Source organism: Antennarius striatus, chromosome 5 (assembly GCF_040054535.1).
Source record: "Antennarius striatus isolate MH-2024 chromosome 5, ASM4005453v1, whole genome shotgun sequence".
In the NCBI taxonomy this organism is placed as follows: Eukaryota; Metazoa; Chordata; class Actinopteri; order Lophiiformes; family Antennariidae; genus Antennarius; species Antennarius striatus.
The window spans coordinates 8,741,417-8,768,862 of NC_090780.1; the positions used below are offsets into that span (position 1 = coordinate 8,741,417).

At 39.3% G+C, this 27,446-nt stretch overlaps 1 protein-coding gene across 4 annotated transcripts in view; it reads left to right on the forward strand.

Annotated features, from left to right (window-relative positions):
• The window catches only part of atp2b2 (ATPase plasma membrane Ca2+ transporting 2), a 145,647-nt gene that overhangs the window by 49,525 nt on the left and 68,676 nt on the right, over positions 1 to 27,446 (forward strand). For all 4 annotated transcript variants that reach the window (XM_068315038.1, XM_068315039.1, XM_068315036.1 and 1 more), the window contains exon 2: positions 11,517 to 12,212. In XM_068315038.1, coding sequence (XP_068171139.1) covers positions 12,014 to 12,212 — 199 coding nt within the window. In that variant the 5' untranslated portion in view covers positions 11,517 to 12,013. The remainder of the gene's footprint in view (positions 1 to 11,516; positions 12,213 to 27,446) is intronic.

Consider the following 27,446-nt stretch of genomic DNA (forward strand, 5'->3'; position numbering starts at 1 on the left):
TCTCCCATTGCCAGATTGGATTGGCTCTAGCAGATCAGTGACCTGTATATCGGATAAGCGGATGTAGACGAGATGATTACAATCTGCTTGTTTTCAAAAAGATGAAAGAATGAATGAATGAATGAATGAATGATTAATTAGGGGATTTCCAAATAAAGGTAGTCTGTAACATACAAGCACAATATGTTTTCAAACATTGTTCATAAGTTGAATTGTTTGTAAATTGTTTTTTATTAAATATCAATGTATGATCACTATTTAAGGTTATTTAAATGCCGCTACTACTCTACTCTAACTACTCTACTACTATTCCCTAAGACTTACCAGAAACAATATCAGGACATAAAAACGACACATAATGAAATAAAGTACAGGTACAAATTGTGTCAATTTAAGTCATTCTCGATTAAACGTCAGTTTTCAAAAAAATACACACAAAATTAATAATCAGGTTTACATCATTTCACTCAACTGTCTGTCCACCACAAATATTGGTCTCTTAAAATCACTAGAAAACCGTTAAATGCATATATTACCATGTTTCAGTACAATAAATAGGAATAATCTCCCCACCTATATATTTAAATAAGCTCGCTTGAAAGTCTAACGCTGTCAGCGTGTGACTACCTGTCAATCAAGCACCTAAACAAACATAGCACCCAACCAATCACGGTGCATCTGCCAGAAGGAATCATGTGAACAATATGGCGCAAGGTTTCTGCTATGTTAGAAAAAGAAATAACTGTACATGGACTTCCCAGTTGACATAATTTTACAGTGTCTGAACTGTTCCAACAATTTTCATGTTTTTGAGCATTTTTTGAGTCCAAACAGCAGGAACGACACAGAAAACAGCAACATATTCTGAGTGAAAGGATTGCATCACAAAAAGAGAAGTACTACTTAGCCAGAGCCAAGGAATGTGAGGTAGATAATAACTGCTATGGCCAAAAAGGAAACTCTTATATTTGCGACATCCGTCTTTTTGCGAACAGCAGGGGGTGAAAACTTTTCTAATTGCTGTCATACCATCGTCAAAAAAATGGGCAAAACTCAACTGAAAAGGATGAAATCAAAGCTTTGCAAGTTTAAGTTTCCTTCCAACCTTATGTACGCAATCAACCACCAATCTATGGCCATAACAACAAAGAAATATAATCAGACCGTCCAGTTGAGTTTTTCTGATGCAGACCCTACTGAGTTTATTAATGCTCCTCCGATGAAGACAAGCTGAATCCCTACTGTGATCTCAATCTGTACGGATGATTTTGAAAAGTCTCTCCGCCAGATTACAGACTCAACGGAGGTCACGAGGGCGTCGGCACTGTAATGAACGTCTTGCTGGTTATTCCGGGTGTCCGAACCTCGAAACAGGATGTATCCAACTCTGGAAAGTTACATCATCAAAAACTTCAACTTCAACTCAGGTAGTAATCTAGAAGGATCATGCGCTAGCATACATGACATCATCGTGTATCACGATGTGTTGCAGCAAAAGCAAAAAAAAAAAAAAAAAATCTCGGCTAGCATCAGTTGGCTGTTGTTTAGATGAAGCTCTCCAAGTTAGCAGTGTAGCGTTAGCCCCATAGAACAAGGTAGTTATTTAGTCTTTTCATATGTTTATTGTTTTATCGTGGAATTTCTACGGGTTCCCGCTAGTGACATATAATCATATTAAAATACTTACGTATTACGTAAGATATTGCTCCTTATAATTTAATCCGTTCGGAGAAGACAATTTAAGGAAATCTCGACCATTTTTATTTAAGTGCACCGAACAACAGCCAGAGGGTATGAGGCCTGAAGCGCTCAGATGCTCGCAGACAACAACATACAAGAAAAAGATGGGGAGTTGAGAATTGGAGATGCACAAACGCAGCAGTGCTGCTCGGCAGGCGTTGTGGCAGAAAGGAAAACTGCAGTACAATAGTCGGATATGGGGGTGTGCATTTGCTTGTATCTCCGAAAGTTCATAAGCTGCCAGCTGGATGGCAAAAAATGCCCAGAAAACCAAACAAAAAAACAAAAAAAACCCCAGTTCCAGTAGTACCTCAAATATAATTGGAATAAAAAGTATCTATTCAATATGCCAGAATGAGAAAATAAACATTTTGAGTGAATAAAAGAATGGGTTCAATTCTGACTTTACTGGCACTGGGATACAGTGAGTTGTTTCCAGTATTTCTAAGACAGGGTTCAGAAGAATGATATCAATCAGCAGAGACGGCGGACAACAAAGATGCCGACCAGCAGAGGGTGAAAACAACAATTCACAGAGCAGGATGGTTGTCAACTCATCTTGTATATCTCTCCATCAGATGATGTCGACAAACTTTTAAAAAGATGATAGAAAATGAGAAGCAACAAAGTGCTAAGCTGTCACGGTTCGTTATTGGTGCTCTGCTGTGCTGGGGTGGGGCAGGAGGAGAAGCCGAACTGGGTAGAGCCAGGGTGGAACTGGGTGGAGCCACTGCTATTGCTTGTCTCGACACCAGACTTGATCAGTCTGCTTACTCTGAGGCTTTTTAAGCCGGGTTCTGTCTTGGGTCTGTGCCAGATCGGTTTGTACCTCTGTCTGCCTCTTCATTTGCTCCTTGCCTGTGTCTGAAATTTTATTTTTTGCATTAAACCATGGATGAAAGCTTCTCCACCCGTGTCCTGCAGTTGGGTTCTAATCCTGCTCGTTGTGACATAAACTGAGGCCCCGTCCACACGATGACGGATTTTTAAAAAAACGCAACTTTTTAAAAACGCATGGAAAACGATTCGCGTCCACACGACAGCGTTTTTAAAAAAATCTCCGTCCACACGTAAACGCACCAGTGCGTTTTCGAAGACGGCTATATATGACGTCACAGCGGTTTTCGTCGCAGGCAAGACGTCAGCGTTTTTAAAAAGTCCCGGGGATACGCCGTCCACACGACAACGCAGACCCAGAGTTTTTAACAAAAATCCACCTTGGCCAGCGTTTTTAAAAAGTTGTGTTTTCGTTCCGGATATCTGCGTTGTCGTGTGGACGGAAGGCATAAATGCAACAGAAAAGTTGCATTTTCAAAAATTCTCTCATCTTGTGGACGGGACCTGAGGTTTGCAAACGGCCATAGGGATTGGACCAATGAGAACTACAGTGGCCTTGTTCAGACTAGTCGCCTATATCTGATTTTTAGCCCATCCAGATTGATGTTGCATATCTCGTTTGTAGTCTGAACAGTCCCTTGCCACATGCAATCTGATTTTTGCAGGACTGATTAAAACCACATTCGATATAGTTTCGTATCAGCTATGGACAGACCGTTTTTTTTGTTCTTGAAAAAAATATTTGACTTCATGTTTCACTTCCTGTCATTCACTGGACGCGGGATGAGAGCAGAGAGAAGTAGCAATTAGCAACTATTGAGATAAGACAGTTTCCCAGTCACCATTTAATCATAACAGGTAAACACTGCAGTTGGTCTATCTTAAAATTTATGATTTAGACATTAACTCATTGGCTGCAGTCATTTTCAGAGCAGTGTGTTCCCGTACTGCCAGCGCTACGTAGTGATATTGAGCTATGGGAGAATCACAATGAAGATCTGTTGTTCAGCAATAAATGACATGGTGGAAGTTATTCTTGTCTTATATCATGTAGTGTCTAAGTAGGAGGCATAAGCCTTAACTACAGTGATATAACTGTCATAAAGCAGGGGTGTAGTGCTGTGGTACTGTTTACTGTAGGGTAGGGATATATCTGTAATTAAAGTCTATAGTATATAAACTAATTGCCTTAGTTGCCAGTTTAAAAGTCCTTAAGTTACCATATTTTGCGCACCATTCGGCTCATTGTACAAAGAGGCTCAGTCTAGATAACGGAGTTTATTTCTGTACTTTAACTGGACACACGGCACACGTTATTGTTCGGAGCATGCTAGCTAACGGAAGCAAAAAGGTGACTGTGGTATAACGGTATTGTACTACGTATCTAAATTTCAAAAATACACCAACATTATTTTTTAAATCTTTTTTTATTTCTTTATTTTTTGATAAATCTGTGCTAAATCCTTCGAAGTCCTCATCTTCGGTCTGCATTGAATATCTCAGCAATGTCACTATAGCTGACCGTCTGGTTTCCGGGTGGCTGTCGGGTAATGATGCCGGTTTTTGGGAAACATCGAACAAACGTCGAAGCAGACACGTTAGTCCAGGATCCACAATCCACTCAACTTTTGTGGGGGTGTAACTCGCTCGGCTCTGCCCCCAGTCCTGGTAAACGTGTGTCACCATCTCTAATCCATCACTCCACGACGCACACAGTTTAACTTTAAAGGCTCTGTTTACACCGATGTCCAGCGGTTGGAGTTCTTTCTTTAATCCTCCAGGATGATGGCAAGCTCCGAATTCAGCCGCTTGACGTGGTGTTTGACAGAAGCGGTGGTGTGGGCGTGCATGGAGTCACAGATCAAGAGAGATGGCGAAGCGTGAAAAAAGCCACCCAGTCTGTTTACATGAACTGGAACTGATAGCCTGGAGTTTACATGTTGCGTCGTAAGCGTGTCTCTTCGCTGACGTCAACAATGTGGTTAACAGCATACCTGCGGTACAGTACCGGCATACCTTGATACCGGTACCTACCAGGGGTGTGCCGGACATAGCACCGTGTCATGTTCTCTAATTGGTCCATCGCTGCCGGCGTACGTTGTGACGTAACACGTCCTATGTCGGTTTACAATGGCCAATCTGGCGGATTGCTGACTAAAATCACACAAACATATTTTTACAGATTTTGGAACTCAGTGTACACATAAGACGCTTAATATTAAAAGGCGCAGCGTGGATTTTTGAGAAATTTTAAAGCGCGTCGTATGGTGTGCAAAATACGGCACCTACATATTTATATTTACAAGGAACGTTATTAACCGGTTCAGGAACTTTTTTGTTCTAACCGGTTCAGGAACGTCAGTTTAAGGGAGGAACACAAAACCGGAAACGTTATAATTCCGTTTCTGTTCGGAACGAAACGATTGGCAAAAAATTCCGGTTCAAAGCCCTGTTTTTAAAAGTGAACAGTCATCCCTAATAATCAGATAAATCTGATATGCCTGCAGTCTGAGCAGGGCCAGTAAGATCATCTTCTCTGATGAGTCTAATATTCAACCTTGCCCAGCACCCGGACAACTAATGATTAGACCAAGACCTGGAGAGACCTACAAGACAAAATGCCTCACTGTCACTGTGAAACATGGTGGAGGAACGTGATGATCTAGGGGTACTTTGCACATGAATCGAGCCAGGTACAAGATACTCTAACAATGGTTACCAACGCTAAGGATTTCTTTTTTCTGTGATGTGGAGCAGGATAATTCTCCGCACCTCACGTCTAGGTCAATAAAGGTGTGAATGAAGAACAATTTGGTCAAAACCCAGTCATGACTAGACCAATCTCCAGACTTAAACTCCATTGAAAACCTCTAGAATGTGAGCAAGAGGAACATGGTTGGTCACCGGCCGTCCAACAAAACAAGCCTCCTGATTTTTTTATTGGTAATAGCATAAAGTCACCCAACAGAAAAATGAAAGACTGGTGGAGAGTATGCCAAGATTTATGTGACTGTGCTGCGGCTGAAGACCAGGGTTATTACACCAAATTTTGACGTGAAAATGGTAGTTTGTTTTGCATTATTTAAGGTCTGAAAACATTACTTTGGGCATTTTGACCAGTTGTCATTTTCTTTAAATAAATGGTCTAAATGAAAATATTTTTTATTTGGAATTTGGGAGAATCTTTTTTAGTAGTTCATAGAATAAAACAAAAATGTTAATTTTAATAGCACATTATCTAAAAATATAGCGGGTCGTGGGGAGCTGGAGCCTATCCCAGTTGACGAGGGGCATGAGGCGGGTGACGCCAGTGCACCACGGAGCCACAGAGACGCAAACAGGCTCACACACACTCACACACTACAGGCATTTTTGTAATATAACAGGTTTCCGCAATTTCTGGACTGTAGACAATGCAGCAAATCTCTATATTTTTCTGGGCTAACAGCCTCCAGAGGGTGGTCTGTCTATCTAGAAGTGCAGAAGTGAGACATACAGGTGGAAGAGACAATGCAGCAAGGAAGATGCTACTGGAGTTTGATTTTGTTTTGAACAGACATATGAAAGCCATATGATGCAGCTTTTATGTTAAAGGCAATCGATCTGGCTGTCAAAATAGGAAATAGAGCTGCTGCATCTAAGCTTGGCATCAATGAACTGATGGTGACACGTTGGATACAGCAGCATTGTTTTATTGTCCTGTTGCAGACACTTCGGAATAAATGAAAAATTCAAAAAATCTTTCTGTGTAAATATCTCATGTTACAACACCTCGAAACCTTCGGCTTATAGACAGGTACGGCTTATATTTATACAACGTTTTTTTTCTTTTATAGTTTAGTTGATGTAGCTTATATTCAGGTGCACTCAATAGTACAGAATGACAGTACAATAGTATAACCAGATAAATTCATCATTTTGCAGCCATCTATTTTTTCCAGATTGATTCATATTGTGTCCAAAGTTTTTCTCATACACACAAAAGATGCTTTGTGATCCTGTATTGGTTTTATATTAATAACGTTTTTGTCGGTTCCTGATTTTTTCAGTAGTTGGGTCATGCATTTATGTAACACTTTACGGTATGGTGGTCAGATGGTCATAGCATCTGGCTGTTGAGTTTCATATTTTAATGTGGTTGGATCCCATATGGTGTCGGAGTTCGCAAAGTCTAATTAAGTGTTCTAGCAGCCAAGGTAAAAAGCTGTTCATGATTGCAAAATCTAAACTTTTGTCCTCGAGTGTTTGATCATCTCATTATTCACTGTCAAGCCATGATGAGCACGCCAACAATATGGAGACAGACTGGCAAGTAGGCAGGGTGGCAGAAGAATTGCACAGCAGGGAAGCGTTTTAGTCAGCTACAGACAGACAGATAAACAGAACGAAAACATAGATTGATGGCCCATTGCACAGAGTGGTGAGAGTGTGTAGTGGGGCTAACAGGGTGATGCAATGCAAGTTTGTATGCAGATACATGGTATCTCTGTGAGTGTGTGTGTGTGTGTGTGTGTGTGTGTGTGTGTGTGTGTGTGTGTGTGTGTGTGTGTGTGTGTGTGTGTGTGTGTGTGTGTGTGTGTGTGTGTGTGTGTGTTACCGTTATGGTGTTATCTATTAATGCATATGACACAAGACCACCACATTGTCAAATTTTTACAAGAGCAAATCTGTGCTTGGGCTTTATAAGGGGCGGATATAATTTTGTTTGAAGTGACTCAGCTCAGTGTTGCATGTCACTTCTGTCTTGCCCTCACCTCGGCTCCTACTGTGGTTTTCTGCTTCTCTTGTTGCCACTTTCCACCATCTTTAACTTTTGTCTTTTGTTAACCACATTTCCCTCTCTCTTCCACTCTTGTCACTGTTGATTTCCCTCCCACATCTCAATCTGTCACACTCTTCTGTGTCATTATAATTCAAATATAAGCAACTGCATGCCAGCAGAATATAACACCAGGGCTGCCCTCACGGCCAGTCACATGCATTACTAACATGATAATGGGAAACATACTGTGTGTCGATAATGAAAAAATGCTGTGCAAGGAGATGCATCAATATTCTGCATTTAATTACTCATGAAATTCTTACTTTTCTACAATTTTTTTCAAAAGAACAAAACACTGCAAAGGATGGAAAATGCAACAGCAGTTTGAATCCACTCTATCTTACCCTGATATATTAGCTCTAAATTAATTATGTGTCAAGCATCTCTAATGTTCTATAGTATGGAGGGAAGACAGACTAACCTTTTGTGTTATAATGGTAATCAATAAACAAGGTAAGGGAGCTGGATATCTAATTATGCATTTATCATCATCAGCATTTATGATCATCAGCATTATTGGTTTGCAAGTATGCTAACAGTCTCTGTTTCTATCTGTGCTTCTGCAGCTGATAATAAATAGATGTAGTTCTCACTCAAAACCCAGAGCCTTGTTGGTTTCCATTTTTCCTACTTATCACACTACATATATACTAAATGACTAATGATGGATCCATTGTCCCTCCTTGGCCAATGCGCTGATTCCCTGGTCATACATATAAACACACATACATATAATGCCTTGGAGAGCTTTTCCCTGGTTTCATGTGTACATTTTGAGGAGCTGGTTGACATGCATGTTCACTCTGGTATGCACAGATACTGCCAGCATTGATTGGACCTGATTTGTAGAAAGATGAGATGAAGTAGAAGAAAGAGTAGAAGAGAGAAAGATGTGACCCTCCCTAGTGCTGTCCTTTTTTCCTTTAATAAAGGGCAAAACTGTCCAGAAGCCATTGGGGATAAACAAAGTAGATTTTAATTTCTAACAAACTTATTTTCAGGCTCAGTTGCTCACACAGTAGAAAATAATAAACCACACACATCATTTTTAATTTGCAGGTGAAGTGTTTGCTTTAATCCCAGCACCTGACGTACATTAACAACACGTCATCAATGATGAGATGTTACCAAGCCAGACATGAGAATGAAGCCGATGCTGCTGCTGTGATGACGTCTCGGAATCCCGACTTGTATCTCACAACATACACCTTGTTTTTTTTTTCCAGTGACACTAATCATCCCACATAACCCCCACACACACAAACACATATGTATATATTTATATTAAATATACATGCATGAACATGCTATCTATATCTCTTATTGCTTTATTGAACCCTGCATTATCTTCGGTTTTATTCAGAAAACATGCAATTCAGGAAATGTCAGAGCACTGTTTTCTGGGCTCATTGACCGTTGTGTGGTTGCATTGTAGACACCCTGCCAAAGAGGGCGTCCAAGTTCCCAATGAATGGGGCGCAGAGTAATGAAACAGTTTTTGGCACAATTGTCCCAAATGGTTCAAAGCCCCATGGAACACCATTCAGACATCACTACTAACGAAGATCCAAAGTGCCAGGATTGCGCTAACCAAACAGGACTGAATTATCTGGCAGTGTAGTGACAATCACGACCAGCTTTATAGAGAGGTTGACGAGGGTTGATTGTGACCCGGTGTGCCTCATTGTCACGCCTCCTCCACACACCAGCCCTGCAGGTCCTGGAAGGACAGGAAAAACAAAAGGGGAAAACACAAAACCAACCACAAACCATGCACAGGAGAACCAAAACCATAAAATATAGTTGTCTAATGTTTGTCACTTGTGTTTACTAGAGCGCCAACAAAGATGAAATTTGCTATACAGTGCGCCCTCGTTACTCACAGTTATTGCGTTCCAGGAACCACATGCGAAGAATGAATTCTGGCGACAAACTACAGTATTTATCTCATTGGGGCCGTAGTGGCTCAGTGGTAGAGCGGTCGGTAGAGCGGGTCGTCCAATGTTCTAGATCAACAGTTTGATTCCCGCTCCCGCCCAAAAAACACCTGGAGTGTGAGCTGACAATGGGAGGTGTCAGCTCATCTCTGGAACACTGCCGAGGCGCCCTTGAGCAGGCTACTGTCTCACTCACAAGTTGCTCATTTGGGGCACACCAAGAAGGAGCTGCCTGCCACTCTACCTCCCGTTACATGATTACAGGCCCCCTTGTATGTGTTTGGTGTTTTACAGGGCCTGCACACACTAAAACACACACACATATACATATATATATATGTACATATATATACACATATATATACATATATATATATACATACACACACACATACACACAAACACACACACACACACACACACACACACACACACACATATATATATATATATATATATATATATATATGCATGCGTTTGACTAACAAAGATACTAGAGTGTGTTGTCTTAATTTCCCTTCGGGGATCATAATAAGTATATAAAATTAAAAATGAAACTAAAAAAAAATATTTACAGGAATTTAAACATTTATAAGCCCTCCCCATAATCATATTAAACCATGATCTGTATCACCTTTTCCCTCTTATCAATTGTTTAAAGCACTTTTGTGTCTAATGGAAGTACTTTGTGTGCCGACACTTCCGGATGCCGTCAGCCAATAGAACGCGCGTACAGTATCACGTGACTATATCACGTGACTACCTACCAAAAATCCGCGATGAGGTGAAGTCGCGAATGTTGATGTGCGAGGGCCCACTGTGCATGTTTTTAAAAGGTTGAAATCGAGAGGAAAAGTCCAAAAAATCCCTCCATTTTTGCTGATTGTGTTGGCCTTTCTTATCCCATTACATTATGAGCTTGTTTCTAAAACACAAAGTGTGGAACATAAGCTATATAATATGGATTTTACATCCTTTCCATACTTTGCTTCAAACTGATGGGAGGCTTGTTTGGATGAACCCATTCAGGTTAAATTACCTGTGCTGCTTCTCTTTTCATCATGGAGCTTGTTAGCAGCCAGGACAGGTTTCTGCAGAGTGCATATTCACATTTTCACTTTATTTGTCACCATCATGCTGTGACAAGGTCGCTGCCCCACTGGGTCATAAATGCATGACTATGTCTAGTGCTTGTCTTATTTGTAATATCACACTTGATATTTGTGAGTGGACACCATTTCTTTGTGTGACAACTTTCACAGTGTGGTCAAAACGTGTTAGTGTCATCTTCAGCCAAATTAACTTTACGTTAATTTTCAGTCCTACCTTCAAAAAAGCATTGTCTTTCAAGACAAATGTTGTTGTTTTTTTCAACAGCAATCAATCAAGCAGCAGTGTTTCCTGCTTTAGTGTTGATTGCCTGTAGTATTCAGTAGATATTCAGTAATAATTCCAGGTCTGTCCCCTCAGTAGGTGGGTAGAGAAGAGCAGCTGCATCCCTACTGGTTTACTCTGGGGGTCATGCACAAGACTGATTGAAAATGGATGCAGTCATAGTAACTTTTGGTGCCAGATTCACAAGCTTTTGTATTCTGATACTGACAATGAAATTTATATATTATGAACAAAAGAAACGTTCTATTGATTAAGGCTGGTAACAGATTTCTCTTAATCCACTAGCCCAGCAAAATGCAATCCTGTAGTGGTGAGGCATCGAGTGAGGACATGAAATCACAAATGCTGTACAAGACTGTAGCAGAGAGAAACATTTCACCGGCACATACTGACCATCCTCCCTGTGACAACGCAGCGTTACGTGCTGCCTCTTTGCTTTGTCGTCAGAGCAGCCCCAGCCTCCCACCCGCGCACAACTCATCTCCACTCTGCACCAGAAAAAGAGCATCCTCTTCTCTTCTCTTCTCTTCGCTCCGCCCCTCTTTCATATTTGCTCTCTTGCGTTCTCTCTCTATTTCTCTGTCATTTGGTGTATCCACAGAATGAGGTTAGCAGCAACAACAGCAGCAGTAGATACAGACAGCAGAGCCACAGTTACTGCAGCAAGGAGGAGAGGCTGTCCTTCAGCCGTGCACCATCTAGCACCGCAGTCACCCCTGCCCTGACAACGCAGTGCTCATTCTTGCTCTCTTTTTCTGTGTCTCTCCCTCCTCCTCCTTCTGTAGCAGTGACGGGGAAGACCACCATGTAGAGTCAGAGAGGCAGCGGAGGAAACAGCAGAATAGCAGCAATGGGAAGTCACACATGGAGTGGGTCTGGACAGCAGCCGTGGTGAGCCTGACACCTACAGGACTTGCAACCACCATCATTGCCCTTCTCAGGAACTGACCACTGGGGCTGTCCAACGCTCACCTGGATGCTCCCAACTTGTCATCCTCTCTCTCTTCTTTGCTGCTCTCCGTGATGATTTTTGGTCTACTGATATACGACTCTCCTGAAACAATAATGCTGCTCCTTGATAATTCCTTGCAAATCTGATTTCAATCTCTCTATCTACATAAAAGTGGCATTATTTTTGTGGTTATTGTTGCCTGCTTGATACCTATTTTGGATTTTTTTTTTCGGGATGAGACTGAGCCCACTACTCTATTGTCCAAGCTTTTTGATTGATCTTAAAAAGCAATAACAAACAGAAATCTAACTGACTTAACCACCTGACATCATGGGAGACATGTCCAACAGTGATTTTTACGCCAAGAACCAAAGAAATGAGGACAACCATGCAGCAGACTTTGGATGTTCAGTTATGGAGCTACGCTTGCTCATGGAGCTGCGTGGCACAGAGGCAGTGGTCAAGCTCCAGGAGGACTATGGGGGTATGGATGGACTGTGTAAACGACTGAAAACGTCACCCACAGAAGGTGAGTGTGTGTGTGCCTGTGTTTGTGTGTGTGTGTGTGTGTGTGTGTGTGTGTGTGTGTGTGTGTGTGTGTGTGTGTGTGTGTGTGTGTGTGTGTGTGTGTGTGTGTGTGTGTGTGTGTGTGTGTGTGTGTGCGCGCGTGCTGGTCATATATGTGAACATGTGTGCAATGTGGTGCATTGTAATAATGATCTGATCATGACTGTATGTTGAGCTGATCATAAGATGATAATAGTCTTTCTTTGTGTCCACTGCTTTATTGTATGCAGCGTTGTAAAGCACCCAGAGAAATACGTAAGCACAGCATCACAACAGCAGACAGGGAGACAGTCCTGTTTGACGGGACTAATGGAAATTTCAGCTTGTTTTGGACCTGTTCAGAATGCATAGAAATCTCTAAGAACATACTAACCCACCACCCTCCCTTGTCACTCTCTTGTCTTATCAACCAATCACTAGTAGAATTTTTCAGGAGCCGGTCTCTAGGGTAACACAGTTTAGGTTTTTGCCACGTGGAATGTGGTGTGGCATCAAATATGAAACAGGCATAAGAGGAATGAGAAAACAGCACTTGTTCCTTATTTAATTTTCTGTTTATGTATTCTGTAATGTTTTTGTTTATTACCAGTCAATGAAGATTAGTTAAGTTACATTATGATACCATTAGAACATTATTTTTCATCACTCAATAAAAATGTGAACATTACATGAAGAAAACATATGTAGTGGTAAAAAAAAATCCCTGCATTGGTAGCACATAAAAACCTAAGCTATGTCATAATGTAATTTCTGAGATATTAAAATATCTAAAATGTCTAATACTACAGCCCAGCCTTTACTTTATCTAGATACTGTGTTAAAGCTGGATCATTGTTTTATTCACATCAACAGTGCAGTGATGAATACAAAAGACACTTCTATCTGCATAATAATTCATCTTCACAGTGTAGCGATCATCTCCATTCTGGTGTGCTGATCACTTATCAGTATTCATAGAGTGTCACCTGTGGGAGAAATTATCATCAAGATCAAGATTAACTTAATTGTCTCACAGAGTGGGGAGTTAGTATTGGGTTTGTCACCCATGTTTGAGTCAAAATATATGTAGTGAATATGCCATAGCCCTAAAAGCATAAAAACATTGCAATTCAAATGTATAAGATTGTAATAAACAACAAACACATCAGTAAAAATGGAGAAAGCTCTTTTAATTAAAAACATTCTGCATTAAAAAAAATGATCCAGTGCCCCTCCTAGAATAACCAGCTACAATCTAAAAAGATCTCGAGAAACAAGGAGAAATAAATATTTTTAGTCTGCTGTGAGGAACTCTGAGTTTCTTCAATGTAGGTAGTACTAACCGCTACTCCAAGTAAGGAAAATGTGATGGGTCAGTTACTACCCTTCTGTCTTGCCTTAGGGTAGCCTCTTTTTAAGTAGATTGCAGGGATCTATGCTGCTTTAACCCTGTAAACTCTGATGGATCTGCATCAGTCAAAACCAATTTAGATTCTAGCAGCACAGAAAAGTGTCTTTACCAAGTTTTGATGCCGTATCCGTCGAACGACCAAAAACTGCCTGATTTTTAAAAAAAAAAAGAACATTTTAGATCAACACCATGTACTTTATCAAACGTAGGAGTGGCGATCTGCTACAAAGGCTGTCCATGTGGGTGTAACAGTTAATGAGTTGTCAATAACTACACCAAGATATTCACATGAGGAGACCTGTAGGATGGTTTAGTTGTGACCAGACACCATCTCCACCACGTCCTTATAGGTTCACAACACAGAAGATTCTGTCCCCTAAGAATCTTATCCAGAAGAATTCCTGCTATTTTGGATTTTCAGTAATGCCTGCTGCAAGACTGGCAGAGCTATCAGGAAAGTCTGGAGTTGAATATCGAGTGAATACAAAGCTAATGAAAATAGGGAATAAATGGTAAATGAACAGTACCTAATCAAGACATAATCAATGTCACCACTGTATGAATGCTTTAACGCTGGCTTGTATCATGTAGCACTTTGAGTGGCCTTTCAGACTAGAAAAGTTCTATACAGTATAAGTACAATCCACCTGCTCATTAGGAGAAATTGAAAAAAACCAAACACAATAGAACAGTGAGATCAGGTTGCAATCACTCTTGAGGACACATTACAGGCTACAGAGCCTGAGGATCAAAGCAGCAACTTTGTGGTAACTTGTACCTTTTCAACACCCGACGGCTGTGTCATAATGCAAAAACAGCATGAAATAATGCCTGCAGTGTTACAATGAATTTGAAATGAAACCACATTAGCAATAAAATTATAACAAACATAAAATTTCATATTTTTAAAATTCTTTCAGCGTCCTGATTACATGCAACAACATTGAGTTTTATTAGTACCTGCACAACACTAATCAAGGATGATTGCCTGCGGACCAATGAAACTGAAATTAAATTAATGATATTATATATAAACAGGAATACTGTAATTATTAACATGCTTACTGTTACCGGTAATCTAATTCATTGAGCTTCACATTATAGGCGTGCCACTCTGTGTGCAACACTATCTCTCTTCATTATTTAATGGTAATGCATCATAGTAATAAAGGTTACATAAACCTTATTCATGTGCATATAACTTTTAATTAGATCATTCATCTCCTGCAAAACATTGAAATTTAACATATGAAGGGTTTACCTGTGCATTTTTAATTTGCATTTACTGCAAGTCACCATGCCACCATGTTTTGAACTGAAGTGCTGAAGTAAAACTTGAGAAAGGAAACAAATGAAAAAACAAACAAACAAAAAAAACCCCAAACCTTGCTCTCAGGCAGCTCAGAGTGACTTTCAATGCATGTTGATGAAGGCTAGATTATTCAGATGTGTATGTGCCGCTAACTATTTTTGCTATTTACTGACATAATTTGAAAATATTGTGAATTCTGTGCTGCACTCTGGGTAAATTAGGTGCCTCCATATAATTTCTCAACATTTTTATCTGCTAAACCTATTTAATAAGTGCCTATGTTGTGATTGAATCTTTTCCTTTATTGCTAATAAGCAAAATTGTACCCTCAATCCTGGTTATAGTTATTATTATTTTATTTAATTATTTTGATCTGTCACTGAAACATGCACTAAGTGGAAAATGAGTAATGCTATCTGGTTCTCTTTGCATAAGAGATCCCGGGTGTTTTTATGCCTTTGCCACGCGGCTGCTGTGGAGTGCTGTTCGGATTCTCCACAAAACATATGTTACCTGAGAAATATGAGCTCAGTAATTATCTTTGAAGGTACTCCGTGTGGCTTGCTTTTCATCGTGTGTGGTGCGCGTAACATGCATGCATTGCACAGGCCTGTGTTTGATGGTAAGAGACCCTGAACATGCTTGACCTATTAGCCCCATACTGTCTCCTATACCAGCTCCCTCACATGATACCAACGGTTGATAGAATGGCTATAGCCCATTATGCAGGATAAATGCATAATGGATGTAAGTATAGAAATTACACCAGTGAAGAGGGTTTTACTCATGACTGCATGGATTTCAGTGCAGCAGCTCTTAGCATTATAATTTTACACTAAATAAATTGACAGTTGGTGAGGGGCTACTTATTTTTTTATTTGAGTAAAAATGTAACAAAAACATGATTTAGTACTAGAGAATATGACATTTCCAAACTGACTCATTGGAGATTAAATGAAGGATTATTATGTACAGTCCATGATTGCTGATTGCAAAAAAAAAGAGAACATAATTGTGCACAAAGAGCCCTTGATAGTGGAAACATTTCTTTAGTACGACAATCTAAACATCTCCAGAACTTCAAGAAGCAAAAATGCAAATCTCCTTAGAACTACAGAGCGCCCTCGTTCTTTGTGGTTAATGTGTTCCAGGAACCACATGCAATTAAGGAATCCGTGATCTAGATCGCAATCTATTTATGTTATTATTTACGGTAATTTAAACATTTATAGATGCTCCCTATACTGATATTAAACCACCTTCTGTCTGTATTACCTTTTCCCACACTCTCATCGACTGTTTAAAGCACTTTTCTGCCTCACGAAAGTCTGAGACTAACGGAACGGAGCGCACTTCCGGATGCAGTCAGCCAATAGAATGCGCGTACGGTATCACGTGCCTACCCAAAATTCGTGATAAGGTGGAGTTGCGAGTGTTGATGTGCGAATGCGCGAGGGCGCACTGTAGTCGTCCTGAAGGAACAATACTTGTTCTTATGGCTTGCAGACATTTCAGCTCTCATTCAAGAGGGTTCTTGAGTTCTGCTTGGTAGATAGATAGATAGATAGATAGATAGATAGATAGATAGATAGATAGATAGATAGATAGATACACAGACAGACAGACAGACAGATAGACAGACAGACAGACAGACAGACAGACAGACAGACAGACAGACAGACAGACAGACAGATAGATAGATTTTAAGGAGAGATGTTACACCCTTTTTTGGTTGCTATCACAATGTCAGTCAAGGTCACATGTTAAATTGCACTCCTTGCGTTAATCAGTTTTTTTAAGGGTCACATGGTTTATAGACTTAAATCATTAATCATGTAATAAAATACGATTTTAAAAGGACATTACATGTTCCACAGTGCTGAAAGATTTTAATAAGCACATCTAATACAATTTTGTTTGTTGTCCTTTAACTTTCTCAGCAGACTGCTTCCTTGCACCCTATACCCAGCCCCAGGATGTTGTTACCTGTGTTGTCTTGTAGGTGACTGTGGGGTGAAAAAGCTAGCATTTCCCTGAGGCAGCCAGAGGATGAATGGCATGAGTCATTCAGGGCCCAGATGGGATGTCAGACTGCAGCTAAGTTTCAGAGAGGGGTCAGCAGGAAGCTGCTCAGGATATGACCTGCTTCTCTTGAGATGTGAGCGAAGATGGTTGCCGGGCAATCACAGTGTAACTGTCTCTAAGAGTCCGCAGAGGGATGCAGCACATCGGTAGGCCCTTCTGGGTATGGGAGCAAAAAATTGCGAGAGCGAGCGCTCAGGGCGCAGCCATTTGATGATAGTCGAGAGGATGAAGAGGTTTTTAGTCTTTGATGTTGTCTGACGGGGGCAGCGGGGAGTGTTCTTAGCAAGATTGTACAGGGAAGGAGGAAGAACTACGAGTATGAGTGACAACAACACAAGAAACAAGGAATCTGGTTACCTCACAAATCTTCATTAGCAACTTTTTCTGCATTTTCAGAATAAAATAATATATATAGCATTGAAAATGCTGTAAGAATCCTAAACTGAATCCTTAAACGATATACAGCAGTTCATGTGTGATATGTTGACTGTGAACAATATTTCTAATTTTAATATCATCCACAGGGTAAAACCCAGAAGCTCCCCAAAACCTAGCTTTAGAAATACTGTTCTCATCTTTGTTGCTAATCCCTGGAGGTCAATGGATTGATAGCATGTTTTACAATTATATCAGTATTGGCCATACTACAGATTAATAATGGCTGTGTTGCTTTCAGAAGTAAAATTAAATCAAGAATGATTCATATGTGTTGAATTTGGTCTTTCAATATAGGTTAATATTAGTCAATGAGGTGTTATTAGCTATTAGTTTATTTTTGCCGCACTAACAAATTGACATTTAACCTATCGTCCCAGTTGCGTTCATTATGACACCATGGCATAATAAAGGAAGTACTGTTTCATACATGATGAAGATTTAAAGTCTCACAAGAAATTTGCTATTCTGAACATGTCTTCATACAACAGTTGAGGATACTGTGACTTCCATTCTTCAGAAAAGTGGAATTAAAAACTAATGTCCATAACCTGCATCATTGTTAATCTACTCCATAAATTATTCATTAAATAGACATATTTGATTTACTTCTGAACATTAGGTGAAAATCAATACTCATTAACTTAGAGATGTTTTTTTTCCCCACCACTGTTCCCAATAATTATTCACAGCGAACCTAGTTTACTGGCTGCAGGCAGAATCGGAAAAGCAGATTATCTTCCCACTGCACAACTCCATCATGGATGTCTTCTAACTTAGATCATCTTACTTTGCACTTCCATTATCCCACCCTCCTTCGGTCTGTCCACTGTCAACCTCCTCCTCATCAACACCTACACCTGTCCTTTCTCTTTCTTTCTCTATCCTCCCATTCCGTTCTCACCACACCTTTCCTCTGCTACTCCTCCCCTCCCACTTTCCTCTGCTCCCATTTCTATTTCTGTGTGCTGGTAGTTCACTGGTATCCCAGTGGGCCGGTGTACAGGGTAACCTAAATAGACCTGCTCTACATCTATAACCTTCATCAGCTCTCCATTCTGCTTACTTCTTTTGTCATTAGCAAGAATGTAACGTTGTTGGAAAAGTAGTACAGGCACACATTTCTAAAGTGCAGTTTGTCCTGAAACTACAAAAACTAGACAGCAGTCAGGGTACAACCATCCAATCACTTCCCCTATTAATTCAATACACCTAAAAGCCTACAATGACAATTTAATCTTCATAATATAACTCTTTATGCATCATTACAATACAGAATCACATTAAAGAAAAATAATGGTGGTGGGTTTATTCAGGATCTAGAACATGTAAAAGAAAAATTTGCCATTTCATTCACTGACAAATGAATCTTAGTTTCAAGCTTTACTTTTAATATTTGTTAAATCACAACTGCAAGATATTCTGTGACCCCTATAAAGGTAAACAATGTGGAAAATGGCCAGACTTTTATTGTAACAAAATTAATGGGGATGCCATTGTGTAATTTTGTCCAAGCATCACAGGATTATCCAAGAAATTAAAGGCCAAAACTGCTCCTGATACTAAATTCTTTGAGAAAACTTTAATTCGAGATACTGATCTGGATCATCAACACATATCTCACTTGGAGTTGTACCGTTCCTCACCCGAAAATTTGATCAAGACCCGAGCATTCAAGCAAACAAACAAACAAACTAGCAGACTAAAGCATGGCCTCCTTTTGGATGTTGTCTTCATTTTTGCTTCTTATTTTCTTTGTTTAAAACTTATTTATTGACTTTATATTAGACAATGAAAATTTTTTTTCATGAAGATAATTCACCTTTTGTAGCATATAGCGCAAAAGGTTTTTACAGACTAAAAAAATGTTTCACAGAAATGCAGGTAAAAATGAGTCAATTTAGGATTGTGCTTCAAAAGCACATTCCTGAGGGAATATTTCTGCATTACTTTTTGTGGCGGTGATGACAGACACCAGATGATACAGGACAATGTTGACGATGGTTGTTGTGTTAACAGTTCACTTGTAGTTTTTTCACATACAACGGCACGCCCATATCCACATGGTGTATCACTCCATAGGCCTGAAAGCTGAACTAGATGCTTGTAGCCATTTCTTAATCACATCGTCTTGCTGCAAAGGACACAGATGTAATAATATTTAAATATGTGGTTGACAAAAATATAAGAAACAGACGAAATAGGGAGAAAGATCGAGGTGTGGAGGATGAAAGAGAACATAATGTGCAAGATTATGACATGTTTCTGTTCTGTTGCTGCCTACTCCTTGTTCATCTAAGATCATACATGGCGTTTTAATTTCCATGCTGTTACATCAAGACTTTGGTGCTGATGCTATTCTTATACCTCCTACATCATACTCACTAGTTCTGTAGTGCTCCCATGACAAGGCCTTTATGAAGCGTACACATAACTCAGGAAAATGTTTCCCCCACACTTCTGTCACCCTCCTTCCAGTCTCTGCTTATCCATCTGTATCAACTCAATCTGTGTCTACTGGATTTGATTGAAACACCCCACCTGCTACATCATTTCATTTCATCTCTTCTCTTTTCATTATCCTTGACTCACAGCCAGATTTTGCTTGTTTTCTTTTCTAATCTTTCTTTTCATCCTTCCCTTGAAATCAAGTCCAATTTTTAATTCAGTGTTTCTGCATATTCTCTTCTATTAGTCTCATCTCTGTTTTTCCTCATCACACCTCTTTTCTCCGTCACTTTGCCCCCCTCTTCCATCTCTCCCTTACTGATGATCATACTTATCGGATTCTCCAGTCACAGCACCGCAAGCACGTTCCCTTCTGACGCAGTCTATTTAATCTCTGTTCCACAAGGGATTTCTCACATGGAACAGACGTCTCTTTAATAAGGACAATTTCTCCTTCTCTTCGACTCCTTTCCTCCTCCTCCTCCGCTCCATTCTGCCCTCCCTTCTCCTTCCCTCCCCAAGTCACTCTCTAAAAGGGATGGCTCTCAGAGGACAGATTATAAATGATATACAGCCATTTTGCTCTTTTAGTAAAACCACATTGTTGGCACACACACACACACACACACACACACACGCACGCACGCACGCACGCGCACACACACACACACACACACACACACACACACACACACACACACACACACACACATAGGTACCTCCTCTGCAGTGTAGTAAGAATGACCTTGAGGCAGACTTATGCAGTGTTGTGGTACAGTGGCCGATCACTGCAACAGCCTCCACATGAAACATTAAGAAGTTTTTCCATGATGTACTGAAGCCTGAAAAAAGGTTCCGAACATGTTTAGACCACATGTCAATGATAAGTCTGATTTTTATTACTGTAATGTTTTTAATCAATGTGTTAATCAAATATATAATTAATTTTGTGCATTGCCATGTTGCACATAAGCAATGTAAAATGAGGACCGTTGATTGCTGCATCCTCTGCAAAATACCTTGCTTTGAAGAATTTCATGTGGATTGATGCTTTCATATCATAGTCATAAAGGGCAAACCTCTCAGACTGATTATACCTCTAATATTGTTGAATGACATTAAGATATATAGGCTACTAAGAGTGTTTCACTGCAATAACTTTTGCATCTATAAGCTTGATAGCTTACTGTAAAAAGCTCTCCACCCTTCTTCAATGACTTGCTAACTATAACTGCAGAATTGATGACTTGATAAAACAGAAAGCTCTTAAGGCCTGTACAACCTGGCTACTCTCAACATTCTTTTGTCTAGGCTGCATCCTCTTCATCTATTAAACATTTATTTAAGAGAATAACTACTAACACAGTTAACAATGACAAGTGATAACTGTTATAGTTGGCTTAATTTGAAGAATTTTGCCAAGCTTGATTTCCTTTAGAATTCAGGCATATTTTTCAGAGGAAATATAATAATGCTTGTGAAGTGCAATCACTTGTCAAATGCTTTGATTTTTATATCAGGGTTTGATTGCTGTCCCTAGAGATGTACACGGTGGACTGTTTTCGTAACCCAAGCAGTGATGTAACAAAGTTTTGGGCTCAACCACAAAATATGTCACCTAGGGGAAAATGTTCATAGCTTGAAACTGGACAAATTTTTGTATGCAATTTTTTTAAAATTTGGCATCGAATATAGAATCCTCTGTAGTCTAGTGGTACATGACCTAAAAGTCAAATTTTCATATTGATTTCAATCATGATGTAAAAAATGCCAATGGTAACCAGTACATCTTCAAACAGTAAAAAAGGCTGCAGTACAAATTAGACACACATATGTTGAACATGGCTGACAGTGAAGTCAGCTGTCCCAAGAGATGCCTGACTGAATTAAGGGGACAGATGACAAAACCAGAATCTATTGCCCTGCTGCAGCCCGGTGATGACTCACAAAACAATACAGTATGTCTGCCTGTGTCAGAGAATATACAGTAAACAGCTTTACACACACCAGCTTTCTGGGAAACCAATAGATGGAATATCAAATTGATATGAAATATTTAAAAAAAAAACCTTGGGTTATTATCATGTATTCTAAATATGAGTTTCCATACTATTACGTATTTTTAATTAGAGCTTATTTACCTCAAATCTCATATTAGTGCAAAGATTTTTATTTTGTAGACTGTTCTTTTTGGCACTCATCCCTCAGACAAGTGAAACTCCAGTTCATTTACACAGACACAAAAGTCACTCAAAGATGTGTAAAGGACAATTATGTTTCTTTGTGAGAGCAGAATCAAGAAAACAAAAATTTTGTTAAGGATGGGGTTAGGACCCAAATGCAGAACACTCAAGGAGAGGCTGTCATTCATATTTTAATCCATAAACCAAAATTCAAGAAACAAGAAAACTCTCAATGTCCAACAAAACTACACTTAGAGGCAAGGGAACAAAACAACCTGGCAAAGAACCAAAAATGACTCAGGCTTAAAAAGCCTCAGGCTAATCTACCCGATCAAGTCCAGGTGTCGAGATGTGGGAAAGGTGTGGAGACGAGACTCCGCCTAAAGGTTCAGCCTCTCCTCCTGCCACACTCCAGCATGGCAGAGCAGCAACACCAAACCGTGACACCGTTAACAGAACCCAAACTACACATTTATGAACTTTATTTTTATGATTTAATTACATGATATATAGAATGCTTCTATTATACCTGACATTATATGTTTTAAGTAACTCAATGCCAAAATTGCTTTTAGATAAAGAAACGATGATGAATTTGAATATACTCAAAATAAAGGTCAATTTAGCATATACTTTTCAAATAGAATGCCAACCAATTAATTTTAATTAAAAAAACAAACATTTAAATTAACAATAAATCATCAACACATCACCCTTAGAGCCATGTCTCAGATAAACAATTGGAGCTTTTTTGTATATGGAAGAACTTTTATACAACAATCAAACAAATGTGATGACATAATTGATAAATCTATCTATGGACACCAAGAAGAGGCAAGGCAAGTTTATTTGTTTTGCACATTTCATGTAAACAACAATTCAAAGTGCTTTTTTATTGCTCTAAAAGAAGGTATTAAAAAAAAGGATGAAAGCCTGATTTAAAATTTAAAAAGGAAACCTTAAAAGATCCTTAAAAAAGGCCATGCAGACTTGGACTCCTAAATAAAATCTATTTAAGTGCAGCAAGGACAGGTTGGTCTTCAACACAGATTTAAATAAACTGAGTGTTTCAGCTGATCTGAGAATTTCTGGAAGTTTGTTCCAGACATTAGGAGAATAGAAGCTGAGTGCAGCTTCTCTATGTCTGGTTCTGACTCCGGGAACTGATAAAAGACCAGATGCAGATGACCTGAGGTGTCTGGTGTATTCATACTTGGTCAGGAGGTCAAAGATGTATTTTGGTCTTAAACCATTCGGAGCTTCACAGACCAGCAACAGAATTAAAGCCTATCGTCTGACTGACCGCTGCAGGGGTCTAACTGATTTAAAGCAGACCAGTAAAGATGCTGTTGCAATAATCAAGTTGACTGAAGATGAATACATAGATTAGTTTTTTTCTGATTTTGTGTGACATCAGATCTTTTATCCTTGAAATGTTCTTCAGGTGATAATAGGCTGATCCAAAAACAATAAGTTTTGTTTTTGTTCAGCTGAAGAATGTTGAGGCACATCCACATCCAATCTTCTCAATGCATTTACCAAGAGCCTTTACAGGCCCTCAGTTTTCTTGGTGACATTGTAATACCTGTATACTGTTTATTTGTGTGTCGTCTGCATATCTATAGTAACTATTATGTTGTTCCCCACAAACTGGGCTAGTGGGAGCATATACAGTAGATATTAAACAGAAGAGGCCCTTGGATGGAGCCTTGGGGAACTCCACAATTAATTTTTGCTTTCTTAGATAAAAAGTTTAAAGGTTTAATTAGAGTTGTTTTCTGTGGCTCTGGGAAAACACCGGTCCTTAAACATGAGTTCACAATTGGTAGCAGATGTGGCTCCAGAATCTTTGAGACTTTTTAAGAAAACCAGTGGGCAGGATGTCCAGACAGCAAGAGGAGGAGTTCAGTTGACTTAAGATTTCTTGAGGTCTTTGCTGTTACTGGGATAAAACTGTGTCACAGTGTTTAAATTCGGTGGACACAGCAAATAGATAGATAGATAGATAGATAGATAGATAGATAGATAGATAGATAGATAGATAGATAGATAGATAGATAGATAGATAGATAGATAGATAGATAGATACTTTATTAATCCCGGAGGAAATTGCATTAACAATAAGCATTACTATAATACTTCAAATAAACTCCACTAGAGCTACAGCCAGGAAACAAAACAGACAAAAACAGCAAAACAAATAGTGAAAAGTCATTTTTTTTTGAAAATGGTGAAATGTTTTGAAAGTAAGAAAACTTTCTAATTAACTTGTCAAAAAAATTACATAAATCTGTATATATGAGTTTCAATTTGGATATTTTTTTTCTGAGTCTAGGATTTTTCCATACAAAATGCGGACGCATGTGTCTGCTTATATACAACTGATTTTTCAGAAAAAATAAATTACATTTGTTTTGACATGGTACACTTGGCCTTCAAAAAGTCCACGTTTGTATCACTAAAACAGGTTCAAAGACTAATTCAGTGAAATGAGGATACAATTTGTTAGAGCAATACTGTAAAATTACTCATACATACTGAATTACACAGCTTCAAATGCTTCCAAGCATCAACTACCAGCAAATCTCCCTGGATGAATTTGCAGATTAACTCATCTTCTTTGTTGAAACACATGCTGTCAATTTCTTCTCTGCAGCTGTAGAAAATTTTTCTTCTTTTTTTTCTGATTCATACGGTGCAGCTAAAGTTCACCTTGGTGTTTTTTTTGTCACCTGTTTGGCTGCAGAGCCCACAAACAGGTCAAATCATCTTTGCCATTTTTTCATGTGAAATGTCTGAAATGTGAGATGTTTTTACTTTACAGAACACTTGGGTCAACTTCTGATTCGTAAATGAAGACATAAGGCTCAATTAGAAGTACCATGGAGAGTAACACATTCTTGTAGCTTTCATCAATTGAATAGTTCTCACCTGCTTTTAGTGACCTGTCCAGTAAGGAAAACACATTTTTGTGACTCAGGAACTTCATGTTTTACATAAGGCCACAGCCCAATTTCTTTTTCTTCTACCTACTTTAAACGTTTTGCTTGCTTTTGTGATTCTTTTTGAAAAATGTATCACCAAAGAGTGCAGCTTCACAAACTGAGATCTATAAATGCTTTTCACTCATTTAAAAACCAGTTCCTGTCATCTGAACTGTCCTGAGCGTGAGCTGGCTGCTGGAAGTAGAAGTATGGGCAGTGAGTTGACAAGTTTGGTGTTACTTTTAGCTGAATATGCAGAGTCCCGGCTATAACGGGCTTGTTTTTTGGCATGTCAGAAATTTTCTTGAGTTGACCTCTCTCCTCTTTCTTCTCCTGCTGTGGGGCAAAACAAGGGTGGTACCACTGCTGACAACACAGACTGACAGGATTTTTGCTTCTCCAGAGCACATATTCCACATCATCTTTGGCTTACATTATAAGCATCTACCTCTATTTGCTGCCAACACAACTCTGAATCTTCAAGCCATTAATTCCACAACACCTTTGAAGGTGTGCTGTGGTTTCATCACATTAGCTAGATGCTTACATCCTCTCAGTTGAGCAACGGAGACTTCATGGATCGGGTTATCTCCCACAGTTCATTGGTTGGCCATCAACATTAGGGACCACTGCATGGATGGCCAAACCTCTTCTGCAATACTGTTTAGGTAGGTGGCACATGTTATAATAACATCCATGTGAATGGCAGGTGGCAAGTTTCCAAGCAGAGTGTTGCCCAAAATAACCCATTCCTATAGTAACAGCATCTTGTCCTCTATTACATCACTTTTTAAGAGGACGGGGTCCAGGATGGGCACTCTGAAAGTTCCACAGTAACACATTCATGTGAACAGCAAGCTGCAATGCAGAGTCTTTTCTTCTGATTTCCCCCCAGGCATCTGTGCTACATTAACTCTTCTGTGGGATCATTCAACACTTGCTACCCTTAAATCCCCACGCATATCACTGAGCTTTCGACCTTTTCACTGGTTCACCAGTTCTTATTCCCTAGATCAGTTTTGATACATACAAACCACTGCAGATCAGGAAACACCCACAAAGACCTGCAGTTTTGCAGATGTGCTGACCTATTGTTTTAGCCACCACAATTTGTCCCTCCTCAAAGTCATTCAGATTCTTAAAATTGATCATTTTTCTGCACCAAACCACAACAGTTTCAAGGAAAAAATGTCCACTTGCTGCCTAATGAAACCCACCCACTGACATGTGGCACTATAATGAGGTAATATTATTCACGTCACCTGTCAGAGGTTCTAATGTAATGGGTGATTGGTTAGTTACATATGTTATAGAGTGAGATAACCCAACAGCATCTCAGTGCCAACAGGAAAGGAGACATGAACCTTCTTAGTCCAGTTTTCCCCCACTGCTTTATCCTTTGTTGGCACTGAGCTGTACTGTATTATTTCATCTTGTTAATGGATATATTCCAGTAGGTTGATATTTAATGGGATCCTCAACTGGTAATTTTCAACCTTACTTCAGATCATAGCTTTAAGACAGGAAAACATACCATTTATTCAAGTAAAAACACAAACAGTGTTAAAAAATACATCATTATTATTTAAGTTTTGGATCAGATTCATAACTATAGAGTGTATAAAAGTATTAGTATTAGTATTAGTCTCTGACTGCCTTGTTATCATTGTAAATTAAATATATTTTTGATGAAACACTCATAATTTTGCTGTTACAGTTTAAACATTTGGAGTTCAGCAAACACGTAAGCCACCGTCTACGTAGGACTCAGGCTGGTATTCATACTCTTACATTCAGTATGAGTATTTTATCCCATATTTAAGTTGGATATACGTACATAACCCTGTTAACATAAAATGATGAACATTACATCAAAGTGTGCAAGAAAAACGAAATCAGTTGGATTGAAGTCAACGTAATTACTATTTCATGTCATCGGTGTCCGCATATGTAGGAGATTGAACATTATCAACTTTTCAGTGGGTCAAAATGATTCTGATTCTTTTTGATGATTCAAAAAGACTGACAACACTGTCTTTGCAATTCTTACAGTGCAAAAACGTTTGAATGTGCTCCCTCACAGCAAGAAGGTCAGGGGTTCAAACCCCATCGTTTCCAATGTGGCCTTTCTTTGAAGAGTTTGCATGTTTGCCCTCGTGTCTGAATGAGTGTTTCCGGGTTCTCCGTTTTCCCCCCATTATCAGGAAAAACATGCAACTGAGGAATATTAGGTCATGTTGGCCCGTAGTGGCGGTATACCCAGGCTGCAGCGGCTCTAGACCGACTTTCCATCTGGCCTTTCAATTTCATTGTACCATCCCTGTGTGTAATGACAAATAAAGCTTGTTGTCTTTGTAAA